The 17,055-nt window shown below is 32.2% G+C and overlaps 3 protein-coding genes across 4 annotated transcripts; 2 read left to right on the plus strand and 1 right to left on the minus strand.

Moving 5' to 3' along the window:
- Window positions 1-4,257: 4,257 nt before the first annotated feature.
- Window positions 4,258-7,762, plus strand: LOC100804395 (O-acyltransferase WSD1). Of its 2 annotated transcripts, XM_006582252.4 has the most exons (6): window positions 4,260-4,532; window positions 5,185-5,479; window positions 5,603-5,757; window positions 6,058-6,411; window positions 7,122-7,259; window positions 7,384-7,762. In XM_006582252.4, the coding sequence occupies exons 1-6, from the start codon at window positions 4,344-4,346 to the stop codon at window positions 7,546-7,548; spliced, it is 1,296 nt and encodes a 431-aa protein (XP_006582315.2). In that variant the 5' UTR covers window positions 4,260-4,343; the 3' UTR covers window positions 7,549-7,762. The 2 variants fall into 2 exon arrangements, with proteins under 2 accessions (XP_040872654.1, XP_006582315.2); XM_041016720.1 differs by having other exon boundaries at window positions 4,258-4,532; window positions 5,185-5,757.
- A 1,098-nt stretch (window positions 7,763-8,860) lies between these two features.
- LOC102668029 (uncharacterized) lies at window positions 8,861-12,096 on the minus strand. The gene is made up of 4 exons (XM_014776803.3): window positions 11,675-12,096; window positions 10,413-10,492; window positions 10,269-10,327; window positions 8,861-9,437 (listed from the first exon to the last, which is right to left on the minus strand). The coding sequence occupies exons 1-4, from the start codon at window positions 11,942-11,944 to the stop codon at window positions 9,133-9,135; spliced, it is 714 nt and encodes a 237-aa protein (XP_014632289.1). The 5' UTR covers window positions 11,945-12,096; the 3' UTR covers window positions 8,861-9,132.
- A 450-nt stretch (window positions 12,097-12,546) lies between these two features.
- LOC100804389 (dihydroorotase, mitochondrial) lies at window positions 12,547-17,041 on the plus strand. The gene is made up of 8 exons (XM_006582254.4): window positions 12,547-12,760; window positions 13,307-13,432; window positions 14,019-14,200; window positions 14,582-14,718; window positions 15,126-15,291; window positions 15,383-15,499; window positions 15,978-16,138; window positions 16,528-17,041. The coding sequence occupies exons 2-8, from the start codon at window positions 13,350-13,352 to the stop codon at window positions 16,720-16,722; spliced, it is 1,041 nt and encodes a 346-aa protein (XP_006582317.1). The 5' UTR covers window positions 12,547-12,760; window positions 13,307-13,349; the 3' UTR covers window positions 16,723-17,041.
- Window positions 17,042-17,055: the final 14 nt, after the last annotated feature.

Below are 17,055 nucleotides of genomic sequence, written 5' to 3' on the forward strand. Positions count from 1 at the left end.
TCTCGTATGAAAGACTTTAAATCTTTATAATATACTGAGTTTAGTTTATTTGAACAGTGTTATCTTGTAATGGAAGTCTTTAAATCTTTATACAGTAATATTTTAGTTTTAGCTAATTGATTTTGGTTGAAGGCATGTTAATATCACAATTCTAAGTACACCCTCATTTCTTTATAAATTAGACTCTTGTTAAATACACCTTCTTGTTGCTAAGTACACCCCTCATTTTTATAAAATTTTCTTGCCAATTGTATCCTTTTTTCTACACCCCCACGTGGTGTAAGTTCTTTAAACCCTGTTTTACACGTCTTCCTTTCATTGAAATGATATAAAGGGTTTTCTCTTCAAATTTGATCAAGCAATTAGCTTTGACATCACTCAATTAAAATTGAAATTGATATAAGTGGGATAAAATAAAGCCCACTTTACACTTGCACAAGGAAAACTAGAATGAGAGGGAATAAATGAAATTGTCACACTGATACACTTTATGGAGGAGGAGAATTGAACTTTTCTCAATATTTCATTAACTGATTTTGATTGAATTCACTCATTCAAGAGTGCGGCACATGGCTGCCTTAATAGGAAATTCATTCTAATAAAACAATAATATGTTTAATTGTTAATAACTTGATATTTAAGGGGAGTTGTGTGTGAAGAAAGAGGGGTTTATGGAAGAACAAAATTGGGGGGTGGGGGTTCAATGAAAGAAAGAAGTGTAAATTAGGGTTTAAAGGAATAACACGAGTGTGGGGGTGTAAAAACAAGGTTAAAAAGGTATCATTGATAATTAAGAATAAAAAGAGAAAGAAGGGGTGTACTTAGCAAACTAGAAGTGTATTTAGCAATAGCTACAAATTAGACTTAGGTAGGATCCAGTTTGGCCCGGTCCACATTTCCACTCCTAAACACAAGTGATATGTGATTTGGACGTAACCAGAAAAGAACATAAAGGCAATTAAAATTGAAATCTTTTTAATTATTTAAATTAAATCTGTACGTACCTGAAAAATATTATCTACGTAAGATTGTCGTATTAAATACGCAGTAATAGAAATATGTATCCGTACAATCATTTCATTAGTACCTAGTAATTATATATAGGGCCGTTAGGCCATGATTTTTCAAGGTCAAGAGGGATCATTCAACCAACTAATTAAACCGATGACACTGATAGGCCATGGTTTAAGTTGATGATGGCCATGTGTATATCGATTGTTAGAGACGATGGCCACGAGCATTCATTAACTTACCCGATCAAATGAATATTGAACTTGCATGCATGCTTCCCTACAATCCAGACTATAATTCATATATAATTATCATTAAAGCTAAAATGGAAATTTTAGTCTTTTATGTATTTTTTCAGTTTAGTTTCTTAAATTTTAAAAGTTTTATTTTGATTTTAGAGTATTTTTGTTAGATCAAGATGATTGTTTGCCAGTTTAAACTGTTTAGTGCATCACCTTAATTAACTTGATAACATATGATAAATTATAAAAGGTGCTACTTGATTACAACATTTTTAATGCGCAAATGTTTAGATGAATTGATTATCTTAATTTCGTGAATTTTTAAATTTTTTTTTAATTTTATAGGTGTTACAAATCCACGTAGATTTAAACACTCTATACACAAATTCATTATAATCAATGCTAAGGTTATTATAAAATAAGTGCTTAAATTAATTTGAGTCTTACAATATTTAAAAAATATGTTATTTATAATATAATTTTGTTGAGTAATAATTATTTATATATAAGCAATGATGCTAATTCTATGTCATTTGTTTCAGTTGAAAAAAAAAAGTTAAACAATATTATTTTTTTATTCATAAGAATTAAATATCATATTAAGAAATTTACATGACTCACACATACACATGTTATGCAATCAACTAAAATGTATATTTATTACATACATAAGCTAAAATCAAAACAATTAATATAGAAATAAGGGATAAAAATTCCATTTTATTCATTAAATCAAAAGTTATCTTGAAAAATAATATCAAGATACACAAATTAATGAAGGGCATAATATGTTCACTTAATTTACAACTCTAGATGATGCTCGAATAACGTGATGTTGTCAACCTGTGTGTTGGATTGACTGAATGTTATGGCCTTCAACATCAACTAATTAATATCACTCTTTTTGTATACTTTACGTGGCTTGTTATTGGTCGCAGAAGGCTGGGTTGATTTAGGCTATGGTCTAAATTAATTACTACTTGAAAACGATAGAACATGAAGGAGGATAACCAAGTGCAACAAGGTGGGAACTCCAAATTAACACCACAAAATTAAAGTTAATTAAGGCATCATATATATATGCATGTGTTCTAAATTTCTAGTTTTGTCCCCAGCAATTAGTTGTCTTGTGATTTACCAAGAAATTAAACGTGTATATATACTATCTGCAATACACTAATTGACCCTTCTCCAATTAAACAAGTTGAGATATGAAGTTTACTTGCCCACTTGGATTCTGCTCTATGTATAGGAAATGAGAGCTCAATATCCAACAAATATGCCCCTCGGGACCTCACGAAATTAGGAGCTAAATAAAGAATTGATATTGGTGCTCAACTGTACCATTAATTTTTATTTCTAATTAAAAAATTTGTTAAAGAAATTATAATGTTAAGAAATAGAAATATTTCAAAAGATTATAATGTTTAGTAATTTATCATAAATTGAAAATAATATCTTTTAAAAATATATATCATAACTAAAATTATTTTCTAAATTTTAAATGGCTAACTTTTAATTTTAAATATAACTTATTTTAGTTTATTATATAGGTAGAAAATTAATATATTGTAATTACGTATTTATTTTAAATATTTTTTTTATAAAGTGTTATATATGTAGCATTAGGGCATGGATTTAGTCAAGCTGACATTCCCTCATTTTACATCATTAGATTAATTTGATGGTCTAGATTATGCCACTTATTTTAAAACATTTATTTTAATTAATTTTAGTTCATTTTTTATACTTTAAAACCACAAAAAATATTATTAAGTGTATAAATTAATTATTATATAGTTATTTTAGTTTAATTCGTAGTCTTTAGAGAAAACTTTATCATTCTTAATAATCTTCATCTTGAACAACTTGCATCTAATGAAAGATACAGATGTCTATAAAAAAAATTATTGTAGTTGTTAATTAAATTGTCAGAATTTTCTTTCTAAATTAAAGATTTTTTACAATTGAGTAACTGTCAGAATTTTTTTTAGAGAATCTGAATATGGCCGGAGACAACAAGTTAAACTCAAATAACTTTGTATTAATTAATCTACGTGCTCACAGTAATTTTTTTTATAATTTTAAAGTATAAAAAATATACAAATAAAATTAATAATTAAATTAATTTTTTTTTTGTGGTAAATCTCTGTTTTCTGTTTCTGTAGCATTAAGGTCATAAGGTGTGGTTGGCTGTGCCGATCACCAGCACATGCCTCGTGAGTTTCCACTTCATTCGTAAGCCCTGGAGTCTACATTAGAATAATTGTTTTAGTTTAAAGAGTTATTAATAATTAACTAAAAATTGTGTACTATAAAAATACGTACAATAAATAGAAACATTGCAATAAAAATAGTTAGCTAAACAACTCGCCTTATCATCAACCATTTTAAAGTTTTTTTTTTTTTTATATTAAGTGTACATTTGAATAAACTTAAAAATATTTTTTTTATGATATAGGTTTTAAGGTGGTTTTAAATTACTTCAATAAGAAAACACGACACTATTTTTTTTAATTGTTTCCTTAAAATTCTTATATATGTATTTTAAATTATTTTTAAAATTAAATAACGTATACAGAATTACAGACGGGCAATTTTTTTTAGACTTTCTAAATTTGAAATTTTCATAAATTTATTTTGAAGTTAAAGTTTATCCATACATACCACAAACAATTGTTTCCAAATGACACTTGTTACTTGCGCATGATTCAACATTTTGACTTTTCAGACGATACATTAATTGGAGATATAATAATAATAATAATAATAATAATAATAATAATAATGAAAGATTGTTTTTGGAGGTACGTTTCTATTCTTGGCTAGTTTCTCACCAATTATTGGCCGGAACTTTAATTCAAACTCCAAACCATATACTTTTCATCTTCAATGTGAAAATAAGACATGTGCCACCAGCATTAATTAATGTCTCAAACAATGCTCAGGTAGTTCTACAGTTCTTCTTATACAAGCAACAATGTTCTGTTATATATACCATGGATCTTGGCTTTGCTTTGCAGCCAAATATTATTTTCTAATATTTGAAGTTCTACTTTCACTCCCTTTTTTCATACACAAAATAGCACAATGGACCAACAATTCTATGAAGAGGTTCAAGAGCCAGTGAGTCCTCCTGGACAATATTTCAACAGTTCGGTGATATGTTCCTATGTTTTTGGCTTTCTTGAGATGGCAGTTCCAATTGATGACTCACAGACTATACCTTTGCTTAAAGATGTCTTCCTCCCTATCAACCCACGTTTCTCTTCTATTATGGTTCTTTCTCTCTTCCATATGCTTTTACTATATACACTTGAGTTTAGTATTTTTTTTATTATGTCATTGGTACAAAGTATTTATATACTGATTTTATCGATGATTAATCTTTATTACATCTATTATTCTTGACTTCTTTCTCTCTTTCATATGCTTTGATCACGTTTTTTTATTCACAAAACTCAAACTTAAAATCTTTATTAAGAAAATCAAATTTAATATCACTTAAACCAATAACTTATTAGGTCAAATTATTAGAATATATGATTAGTTAGTTTCTTAACAAAATTAGTTAGACATGGTTAGTCCAATAAATTCTATAAATAAGATTAAGATTATTGTAATCGTTTATCATCTTAATCAATCAATATGATATCTCCTAGGAAATATTGCTTTTATTGGCCTATGCCTATATATGATCTTTATTCCTCTCATCCTTTTTTTTTTATAATGTTCCTCTCATCCTCTTATTACCAACACAAGCCAACTACCAAATTTAGTTATTTAATTATAAGGCTAGTCAACTCTAAAGACTTAGTGATATGAAATAAATCATCAGTAGCACTCGATCACTTCAAATTATATAATATTGAATTAATAATGTTCATCATATTTACCGTTTGTTTTAATTTTCAATTGTTCATGACCACAGGTGAGAGACCAAGATGGTAGAATGAAATGGAAAAGGGTACAAGTGAAGCCTGAAGAGCATGTAAAGGTTCCCAAATTTCCTGAATGCAATTCACCTGAATTATATGACCAATATTTTGGTGACTACGTGACAAGGATTCTAACTGAACGGACACCTCAAAACAAACCACTATGGGAAATCCATATTATTAATTATCCAACAAGCAATGCTGCAGGCACATTAATTTTCAAGCTTCATCATGCGCTTGGAGATGGTTATTCTCTCATGGGTGCTCTTCTTTCTTGTCTTCAAAGAAGTGATGATCCTTCTCTTCCACTAACTTTTCCTTCAAGAACATCATCAAATTCACAGCAAGCAAAGAAAAGCATGTTTAAGAAGTTACCTTCATTTATATCCTCCTTTTTTAACTCCATGTCAGATTTTGGATCTAGCTTAATAAAGACAAGAATGATTGTAGATGACAAAACACCCTTAAGGTCTGGATATGAAGGAACTGTGTCTATGCCTTTCACCTTGTCACACATATCTTTATATATTGACAATATCAAAGCAATCAAGTCCAAGCTTGGAGTGGTAAGATTAGACGAAGCTGGATATATATATATATATATATATATATATATATATATATATATATATATATATATATATATATATATATAATACTTTTACATTATTATTTAATTATAAATTATGGTGTATAATAAAGTTATTGACTTTTTAAAAAAATTACTTTTAAAGTGATGTTTATTGTGATTTCTGATTGATTAATTATGTTTAATGTCACACTGTATAGAAATTAAACTCTTAATAATACCATTCAATTAACGAGCTAGATTAATTAACTTTTATATTTTTTTTATATGAATGCAGACAATAAATGATGTGATTACTGGCTTGATTTTCTATGGGATTCGATTGTACATGCAAGAGATTGACCGCATGGCTAGAAAAGCAAATTCCACATGTGTGGTAATGCTTAACACAAGAAATGTTAGAGGGTACCAATCAGTGAAGGAGATGCAAAAATCAAAAGTCAAAGGTCTTTGGGGGAATAAAATTTCTTTCTTACAAGTACCAATTCCAAAGCTAGGCCAATCCAAAATCTCCAACCCTCTTGAGTTTATTTGGAATGCTCGTAAACAAATCAAGAAGAAGAGACGTTCTTTCAGTGTTTATCTCATAGGTCTGCTCTTGGATTTGGAGATGAAAATAAGAGGCCCTGAGGTGTGTATATGTAACTTATTAGGAGGTGTTTAAATTTAGAAAAATAGTTTAGGACATTCTTATAATTTTTTAAGACTTTTTTTGACAAGATAATTTTTTTAATCTTATTTTAATAACTTTTATCTTTTTTTAGCATTAGTTATTATATAATTAAGTTTATTCCCCTAAATATACTCTTAATGCTAACATATTTTTTTGTTTGTTTTAGATTTTGAACCATGGTACATGATTGAGATGTGTAATTAAATTGATTTTAACAAAAAGTTTTATATGGAAACTTGTGTTACATGCAAAGTACGAAATTGATTTTAGTAGTAAATTAGGACTCATCTGTTACAATTTTTTTTGTTAGTAAAAAATCACTTATTTTAATAAATTTTTTTTTTCATACATTTGTTTTAATTTTTCCAAGTAATGAAAAATGAAAGAGAATCTAAATATTCTGATTAAATCAGAAAATATTTTAAATAATTCCTTATAAATTCAACCACTTTTTTTAAAAAAGTTATTATATAATTATAAACAACCATAAATTACTTTTTTGAATCTCTAAAAAATAATTACTAAACTATTTTACATCAAAATCACTTTTTTTTTAATATGTAACCCATATTGCATGGAGCCATGGAAAATATAATAACCCTTTTTAGTATGTAATTTCTCTGCCTTATTCTATTCAACTTCTTTGACTTGTGTCGGTGTTTATCTAGGCTGTTGCTAAAATCATCTACAAGACTCTGCGAAACTCTAGTGTTGTTATATCCAACCTTTTTGGGCCAATGGAACAAATGACTTTGGCAAATCATCCAATAAGTGGTCTGTATTTCACCATGACTGGTGGACCTGAGGTATACATTTATTGATTTTTTTATTATAAATTATTTATTTATTTTTGAGAGTTTCATTCACATATTCTAGCATGTTTATGTGTTATACAAAATAAAAATAACATGTTTGTGTGTGTGGTTGCAGAATGTAGACATAACAATTATGAGCTATGTGAAAGTAATAAGAATCACCTTGAGAACACTAAAGGGATTCGTTGATGAACAGAAATTCAAGTTTTGCATAGAGAAAGCCTATGATGTCATGTTCAAAGCTGCTATGGAGATCTCTGAGACACCCAACAAAAATTAATTGGGGCATATATGCAGATCTTGATCATATGCATTGCATGGGCAAATAACAGAATATCAATCATTCCAGAAAGAGTCACACGTACATTATTTCAAATTAAAACCATATAGCTGATTAATTATTGTATCTTAGTTTTACAAAAATATGAATATTGTTCTTTAAGGCAATGAAGATATAGAAATCCGGTGGAACTATTCATGATGCCGTTCCTCTTCAAAAACTTGCCATGTTACACTCATTTGTTTTGGTGTGGAAATTTTCTATTAATTAATTGAAAAAAAAATTTATTTTGTCATGCCCAAGTGTTTTTTGGTATGGAGGAGATTTCGTCTTCTATTGAGAATTGGATATACAAAATTAAACTCACAAACACACTCACTTACATAACAGAAGATAAAATGAGATAAATAAATTCTACACAAATTCACTCACACAAAAAAGGAAGAGACTTGAATTTCTCAAAGTAAAATCGAGGAGGTAAGCAACAATAAACAATTGAGTTGACAAAGTAAAGGAAAATAGTAACATGAATTTTCATAAATGGAGTCAAGCTAATTATCTGCTCTGTTTCCAGGCTGATAAAAAGGAACAAAAACGAAAAGAACAAAGAAACTTACAAGAGGATATAGTGAATAAGGAGATCTAACATCCTGTACCCATGTGATGCCTTGACATTTGTTCAATCATTTAGTTTCAAATTGTCCACCTCAATGGAACCGTACCAATATTTGGAATAACTACATATCAATAATACTACTCATTACTAGTTACTAGAAAATAGAAATTACATATCACAAACACATGCTAAGAAAGCTACAATAACACCTCAAGTTTAAACAGACAGGCAATAAGGCAGGATTTGAATCCTATGTGCAGTCAATTGCCCGAAAAATTGAATAACAAGGCAAAGCTATTACTCATTGACCTCAAACAACTATTGGACACTACCCAAGAAAAAGTTTTACGGTAATGATAATGCCCTACCATATTATCTATAGCCTCTAGGACAAGCATGTTTGAACCTTACACATAGAAGTTCAAGTTCAAACATTTTGCAGTTTATACTTAAAGTTATTGTATAATTATTTGGTGATGACCCAAAGATAAAGTTATTGTTTAATTATTTGGTAATAAGATTCGTGAGAGAGGGAAGGGATCACACATATACACACAGGTCCAGGAAGGGGATCTATTGACTTAAATAAAATTGTCTTCCATATAAGATATATGTAATCTTAAAAAAAAAAGACCAAACTCGGATTTTCTTTTACTTGTTTGTTTGCAGCATTATATAGATATTTTGAAATAAAAATTCAGTCAAATATCTATTAATTGAATCAGCATGAAAGAAAAAACAAAGACTGGATCCAAGACTACAATATAATAGGAAGCTCAGTCCAAGCCCCCCTTCCTTATACGAAAAGAATATGATTACAAATGATGAATCCTTTCCTGACACCCGGTGACATTCCCTGTTACTCTTCTTCCTTTCCTTCATTTGCAACTTCATCCTTTTATCAAACCAACCCTTCCACTCTTGCCTTACTGATGTTTAGTTTAGCAGTTGTCCAATTAAAAAAAAGGTTACAAAATAGGCATGTCCAATACTTGCAAGACATCTTTGAACTCAAAATCATGTGTTTGTCTGTTGAACCTCTCAACCAGTTTGTACCTAGCATCATTCAAATAAAAAGACTGAGCAGCTTCCAAAAGCCATTTTGCCTCTGAGTCAGTAAGCTTGCTGGTAAATACGACATCCCCACGGATCAGTACCAAGTCCTTGCTCTCTGCAAATTCTGTGTAAAAGGACACAGTAAAGTAAGGAGCTGCTTGTGTTCCCCTGGCCTTGTAATCTTCAAGACCTGTAAAAACCATGTGTTGTGTCTGGACTGCAAGAAAAGAACGAATACATATTGTGAGACTACGATGGAAGTGTTGAAAACGAAAACAGTTGGAATAAATAAATCATTTTTTACATGTTTTTTTAATAATATTTCAGTTTTTGTAAGTAGAAAATTTGTTAAGAGGAAGCATGTCCTTAGCCATGTGCAGGGAGAGATTGGAATTTGATTTCTTGATAGGTAAGGTATATTCAAAGGGTGTCAACAGTAGTTTATATGAATCCATAAACTGTCCAGGACCTAGTGGCAAATTATTAACATCTTGTTATATAAGTAACTTAAACTGCATCTCTTTCTCCAGGCTCGGGAAATACATGAATTAGCTACTAGACAAGATTTTGTGAAATTGCATGTCCAGCTAGGTCTTCTCTTTCTCACAAAAGGATCAAAATAGTCACCGAATATGATTGTGTATGTTTATTAATGCTTTCACTTTTGGTTGATTTTTAATGGTTGTTATTTGCAGTGTACTGTACAAGCTAACCCTTTGAACTTGCTAATTGCCAATTAGGATATCCTTATTTGCTTAGCGGATAACAATAGAGTCCATGAATATAAGTGGACACATTACAATATCTTTGACCACAGTCTGCAGATATTAATATCAGGAAGGAAAAAGTCCCTAACTTTCAAGTTCTCTCATATACTCCCAACCAAGTAATAGATAATATCATAATAATACCCATATAAAATGAGAGAAAAAATATTTCTCTTTTGGTCTTCCCAAATACAAATGCTCAAATACAAATTAGCATTCAGGTGGATTCAAAACAATTATTGATTTTTTACAAATAAATAAGAGAGTAATTTTTGTCAAACCTTGAATAAACATTGTCGTGTATCCACTTCCCCTCCATAAAGGAATGACAAAATATCGGCTGCCAAGGATAAAGAAAGAAAACTGAGAACATAAAATCTAGAATAGCACAAATTCATAGTATCAATATTGATCAAAATGAATACCATTCTGAAGCTCTATGCTCCAGCAAGTGATAAAGTTTAGCTTTCATTGTTGCTCCAATATGACCTCTTCCTATGTGATACTGAAATAAAACCAGTCAAACCATATATTTAAAAATACAAAACCAGAAATATTTATGAATAAAATAATACATTAGAAGAACAACCAAATTAAAAGCAGGTTCAAATGAAAATCCTAAAGGCCTACATCCAAGTAGAACAACTCAATTGCTACTACAAAGATCATCATCATCATCATACTGCTATATTATTTTGCCTGTATCATACTAACCACACAGAATTTCCAATTGATCAACTAACTGCCCAGTTTTTCATTTGGTCTTTCCTTTTCCATCTTCCTAGAGCTTATATCCAACTTATCTTCAATTTTTTTTCATTCTCCAAAAACCGAAACAAGTTGAACAAAAGCAAGTGGCAAAGAGAAATAAAAAAGCATGTTGAGCCTACACTTACTCTTCTCCTAATGCAAACCAATACTACAGGTCTACTAGGATAAATTTCTTCATCCATAAGCACTCAATAAGAAATTAAAAAGTAAAATAAATTGAGTTTCTCCCATGAGTTAAAAAATCAACCTATCACCACAGTTTTTAGAATAGTTAGACGGGAGAGTGTTATGAGCAGGATTTCTGCTCATAAGATCCTAGCTTTCGAGGTCTAGGTACCTCCAGAAAAGGGGGATTAAAGGAGAGGAAATTCTGATTATATTGCTTGCTTCCATTTGAGTACATTGTTTGCTATATACAAGCTTTTCTGCTAACACTTCGCTAATGGTGCTTTGGCATATTGCCTTGGAGGAAAAAACAAAAAGCAAAATTACAAAAAGTGAAAAGCAATCCCAACGGAATTGTACTGCTCAGCCGACAGAGGGATCCTTGGCGCACTACCTCCTGCCAGGACAGCCCTTGCTTGCTCCACTACTTGCTAACAAAATCCTTAAGGTAATAAGGTTTGTTAATTTTCTGAGAAGGGTCGTTGATGGAAAACAACGTTGATCAGTTGATGTAACGAGGAGGGAGTTGTCCTTTTCTGAGAAAGGAGAGAGAGTACTCTGCAGCATCAATGAGATCCGCAATGTTGTGCAACGAGCGTTCATCAGAACCCACCCAGAACATTGCCCGCGCCTCCGCCTTCTTCGCCAGCCTCGCCGCGAAGCCCAGCCGCAACTCCGGCGAGTTCAGGCCCCGCAGTATTTGCCGGTACAGCGACAGCACCCGGGCCCTGTTACGGCCCAAATCCTCCGCCGTGGACCATATCCGGCCCAAATCCAAAGGCTTCCGTTGCAGAGGGTTGAACCCAGAGGCGAATTTCGACGTTCTGAAGAATCCAACCGAACCCCATTTCTGGAAACTGCTCGGAATCTCCGGTTGATGCAATTTTCTGGTGGTTGCTGCCACGACGGGAACCGCAGAGAAGGAGCGCGAAGCAAAAGGGTCGTTGATGGAAAACACGTTTATTCTAGCTTTGGAGGCTACGGTCCTCCAGATTTTGGAGGTTTGGGACACCCTTTGCATTGCGGAATCGGAAAATGAGGAAGAAAGCAACTATGACGGTTCTAAACGGCGCTATCAGTCCGATCGGTACGTGGAAATGAAAGATTCTCTAACTTGTTCGTTTATGCAAATTTTTTTAAATGTTTAGTACTTAAGGCGTTTCCATTTCACACCCCCCCTTTTGTAAGCCCATAACATATCCCACTCCGTTTCACATCCTTCCTGTAGTGCCAATAATTGCTCCCTTGAAAAGCCCACTTCATTACAGTAGTGTTACTAGGTGCACCCAACATTCTTTAAAAATGATAAAATTATTCTTGCCTTCTTTCTCCCGGATCAAGTTGATCCGCAAGTTGATTTTTAATTTTTAAGACTCATGGATGAAGTTGATCGGTAAGTCTTTTACGGATCAAGTTAATCCGTAAGTCTTAAAAATCAACTTACGAATCAAGTTAATCCGTAAGAAGCTTGTGGATCAACTTGATACGTAAAAAACTTAAAAATTAACTTGATACCTAAAAGACTTAAAAATCAACTTGATACGTAAAAGACTTCAAAATATTTGCAAATATTTTTAAAAGGATAGAGAGATATTTTCGCCTTTTCACCTTTAAGTGCTGGATGCGCGAACATAGGAATTTCATCTTTCAACCCCATAATATATCCCAAACTTCTTATCGAAATTTTTTTTTTCCAAACTCACTGCGTTAGTCGTCGACGTCGACCGCCGGATCGACCTCCATTCGCCGTCTTCCAATCGCTCTCAGTTCGACCGTCGCCGCCGGCATCCAATTCGGTTAGGCCATGCAGCTCTCTCTTTTGACGCCCTACGTTCAGGTCCCTATCTCCTTCCATCCAATTAGTGCATGTTTGGATTAAAGTTAAAAATGTTGTAAGCACGTTCTAATTCAAATCTAACGGATGAAAAGTAAAATGAAAGCATAAGTAAGAGTCTTGATCCTTTGGTAAAAGCAAAGTACTTTTTCCTCAAAAGTGCTTTTTCACTTAAAAACCAAACATGCACTTAGTGTAGTTCTGACGTTTCGATGTTGCGGTTGAGCATTTCGCATTGCAATTTGCCTTTGGGCTTTTCATTTCACGTGTAGCTGAAACCAGATTCTTGGCCTGAAATAGTGTTTAAGGAGTGTGTGTGTGTGTCTACCATTACATTGAATTTCCCTTTCAAGCATTGTTGAAGGGAATTTGATAACCTGAACTGAACTAATCCGAATTTGTTTGAGGTGCTTTGGTTTGTATTGTCCAAAAAAGTAATATAATTAAGGAAATTGAGAAAACCAACCTGAAGGTTTTAAAGTAATCTCTTGCGCTGTCTCACACTGATTCTGCCAGTGCTTATTTTGTTTTGTTACCATTCTGTTATAGGTATATTAAGGTTCTAATAGAAAAAAGGTTGATCAGCATAAAGATGGAGCTCACTATTACACAACCTGATGATTGGCATCTTCACCTCCGTGATGGTTCCCTTCTTCAAGCAGTTCTCCCTCACAGGTCATTTTGCATGCAAATAAATAAATAAAGAAAAACACTCAGTGTTACTCTCCTATTTTAGGAGTTAAGCATTGCAATTTTAGTAAGAAATAAGAAGAAAATAATGTAAAAAGTAGTGAAAATATCATATCACAAGTTTCTAGGTTTAAGTATCCAGGTTCAATATTACAAAATGATAGCAAAATTAATGGTGGTTTCACACACAAGATACACAAGCTGGATGGTTAAAGTGGAGAAATACGTCGAGTGTTATTTGAGACCATAAAGCTCAAGGACAAGTTTTATCGTGGTACTGTATGACAAGCTAATATGGTAGTGATTAGTGAATTTTGGGCTTTAAAAAGACGAGAAAAAAAGTGGGAGTAGCATAAATGTGTATGTTAATATATGTGATCCATGTAGTCTACTTCGTATAATGGGATAAGATTATTGTTATTGTTGATATTCTAGTATTTTCTAATCTTTTGTGGGGTCAATGTGAGAAAGGCCTGCACACTGCATCTTTGTATAGTTTGGCATTTATTTTGTTAATTGCATTCCTACTGAAATTTACAAGAGTTCTGATTCATAACTATTGCTCTCACAGTGCAAAACAATTTGGAAGGGCCATAGTGATGCCAAATTTGAAACCACCCATCACTACCACGTCCGCTGCTGTTGCTTATCGAGAGTCCATTTTGAAAGCAATACCTAAAGATAGCAACTTCAATCCTCTCATGACACTTTACCTCACTGACATGACTACTCCTGATGAGATTAAACTTGCAAGTGAGTCTAATCAGTGGGGTACACTAATTTAAAAAAAAATACCTATGAAATATGAAGAGAAAATAAAGTTTTAACTGTATCAGTAAGTTTAATTTGTGTGTCTATATTTTTATATATGTAAGTTTTGTTCTGAATCTGGTTAAAATGAAGTTTCTGTATCTTCTTTTTTACCTCCTATTGATCAGCCTTGTATTTGTTGCAATGTAATTGCCTATAGTGTTTGATCCTGTAACAAATGTCTTTCCCATGGGCCAGGAGACCATGAAAGTGAATGCTCATTTATCATTTGATTAGATTACACCCTCCATGCTCATCTGGCTTTGTTCCCCCACCCCCTATTAGTTATAGTACACTACTTGATTATGCTACTTGCATTGACAGAAAAAAGTGGACTTGTTTATGGTGTGAAGTTGTATCCTGCTGGTGCTACAACAAACTCCCAAGATGGTGTTACAGATATTTTTGGAAATTGTTTTTCTGTTCTCGAGGAAATGGCTGAGAAAAATTTACCATTATTGGTAATTTTTTTTAAAATTTTTATTTGTGGTTTTTGTTTTATTTCTTTACATTCTCTCTCACCACCCCATTGTTGTGTGTGTATGTGTGTGTGTCTATGTTAAATGTTCTTATATTGCTGCATAAGAATGTATTTAATTCTTTATGCTTCCATGCTTGCCTTCTTAATTCAAATAAGTTATGGTAAGTCACATTTTTCATGAATTATTTTATGTCATTGAATAGAATGTAATTACTACATACGGCACCAATTTTGGAGCATGTCCACTTTGAAAGCATCTACTTATACTTCAACACTGAACTATGAGCTTGTGGCATGTTTCCTTCTTTATGTTTGTCCTTTATTTAATATGTAAAACTTAGAAGTTTACATTATACTCTCTTATCTGCGAATCACTATGCATGACAGGTTCACGGAGAGGTTACAAATTCAAACATTGATATTTTTGACCGAGAAAAAGTCTTCATTGAAACAATTTTAGAGCCTTTAGTTCAAAGACTTCCACAGCTGAAGGTTGTGATGGAGCATATTACTACCGCAGATGCTGTTAAATTTGTAGAGTCTTGCAAAGAAGGTAACATAACAAATTACTTGGAAGATCTAATTTGTCATTGTATTGTACTATTTAATCTTAAAATTATTCTCATGATTTGTACATTTGTAAGGTTATGTAGCAGCAACTGTTACACCACAGCATCTTCTTCTGAATCGTAATGCTTTGTTCCAAAGTGGCTTACAGCCTCACAATTACTGTCTTCCAGTGCTCAAAAGAGAGATCCATAGTATGTAACTTTGTTTCCTTCCTGTACAATCTAATGATAAATTTTAACATCTTTCAGGTGTTATATCAAACTTTTTAGTTTACAATTTGAAATAATGATTCCTCCAAAATTGAAAAAATTGACGAAATGATTTAAATCATATGAATTTTATAATTTTCTTTGTTTTGATCTTCAGTAAATTAGTTAGATTCCTGATCGATTTGATTTGCATAGGAAAGATAAATACGTTTTGCAGTGCATTAAATGGTCTTTGAAGAAACATCGTTATACTTTTATAAATTTTAATTTTGCTGCAGAGTGTAGTACACACTACACGGTACCATTGAAGAGTTTCAGACTTTACATTGTAGTAATTCCTTATTTAGGTTGAGGAAATGCCACTAAGTAGGGACAATGATCATCATGTTGACAATTGTTACCAAACTGTACAGGTCTTGGTCATCTTACCTTGGGTTCGTTTTGTTTGTTTCTTATTTAGGACAGGCTATTGTTTCGGCTGTCACTAGTGGAAGTAAACGATTTTTCCTTGGAACTGATAGTGCTCCACATGATAGGCGTAATAAGGAATGTTCCTGTGGATGTGCTGGCATATACAACTCACCGGTCGCTCTATCTCTATATGCCAAAGTTTTTGAAGAGGTAACACTTATATTATAATATTTATAATATAATATGTCATTGTATTTATGCCTTCATTTCACTAATGTGCATTTAGTTGGTTTCAGAAGAGGGGGTTTATCTCATTCAATTGGAATAATATGCAGAGTTTCTAAGATTAATTAGTATTTAAAATTTGTGATTGGAAACAAAAATATTATTTCCAAATGGTTTGCAAAACAAGTAATACTGTACATTGGGGTTAGAGGTGATGATATCTGATAATGCATCCCGTGTTGGCAAATCTGTAATTTTCATATGCATTTCTCATGTGTGCTTCATAGTACGATAATATGCTTATGCTTATGTGAGTATGTGATGATATATCCTTGTTAATCTTAATTTGTTGTATGAAATTGGTGCAATTTCAGGCTGGTGCACTTGATAAGCTAGAGGCTTTTACAAGCTTTAACGGACCTGACTTCTATGGCCTCCCCAGAAACAAGTTAAAGATTAGACTGAGGAAAGCTCCTTGGAAAGTACCTGATTATTTGTCGTTTCCATTTGGAGACATTGTTCCCATGTTTGCTGGTGAAACCCTTGAATGGGAGGCATTGCCTTGCTGATTTGCTGTGTCTATTTGAAAGTTTGTATATCCTTCAGCTTAAATTATTGATTGCCGAGATGAGAATATTTATGTAGTGTTCAAGAACTATGGTCAAGAAATTTTTGTTTTATCAGTCAGTTCTGCGTTTATTTTGCAGATTGTTCTCATTTCTATTTCTTAGGTCAGTTGAATTTAAATATGAACCAGAACACCCTCTGTGACTAATAAATTTCTGGTTGTTGAGATGGGAATTTATATAGTATTCAGAATCAGAACTATGGTCAGGTAACTCTGCAGTTGTTCCAATTTGATCAATAAACTCGGCATAAATTTCCAGATTTACCTTGTTTCC

This window comes from Glycine max, chromosome 6 (assembly GCF_000004515.6).
Source record: "Glycine max cultivar Williams 82 chromosome 6, Glycine_max_v4.0, whole genome shotgun sequence".
Classification (NCBI taxonomy): domain Eukaryota; kingdom Viridiplantae; phylum Streptophyta; class Magnoliopsida; order Fabales; family Fabaceae; genus Glycine; species Glycine max.

Bases quoted from the DNA above. Each gene is read 5' to 3' on its own strand.
- LOC100804395 (XM_041016720.1), top strand. From the start codon at position 4,344: ATGGACCAACAATTCTATGAAGAGGTTCAAGAGCCAGTGAGTCCTCCT. The intron at 5,758-6,057 runs GTAAGATTAGAC...ATATGAATGCAG, and splicing joins TCAAGTCCAAGCTTGGAGTG to ACAATAAATGATGTGATTAC. The intron at 6,412-7,121 runs GTGTGTATATGT...GTGTTTATCTAG, and splicing joins TGAAAATAAGAGGCCCTGAG to GCTGTTGCTAAAATCATCTA.
- LOC102668029 (XM_014776803.3), bottom strand. From the start codon at position 11,944: ATGCAAAGGGTGTCCCAAACCTCCAAAATCTGGAGGACCGTAGCCTCC. The intron at 10,493-11,674 runs GCGGAGGATTTG...GTTTTATTTCAG, and splicing joins TGGGCCGGATATGGTCCACG to TATCACATAGGAAGAGGTCA. The intron at 9,438-10,268 runs GTTTGACAAAAA...CTTTTCTTGCAG, and splicing joins CACGACAATGTTTATTCAAG to TCCAGACACAACACATGGTT.
- LOC100804389 (XM_006582254.4), top strand. From the start codon at position 13,350: ATGGAGCTCACTATTACACAACCTGATGATTGGCATCTTCACCTCCGT. The intron at 13,433-14,018 runs GTCATTTTGCAT...TTGCTCTCACAG, and splicing joins CAAGCAGTTCTCCCTCACAG to TGCAAAACAATTTGGAAGGG. The intron at 16,139-16,527 runs GTAACACTTATA...GTGCAATTTCAG, and splicing joins ATGCCAAAGTTTTTGAAGAG to GCTGGTGCACTTGATAAGCT.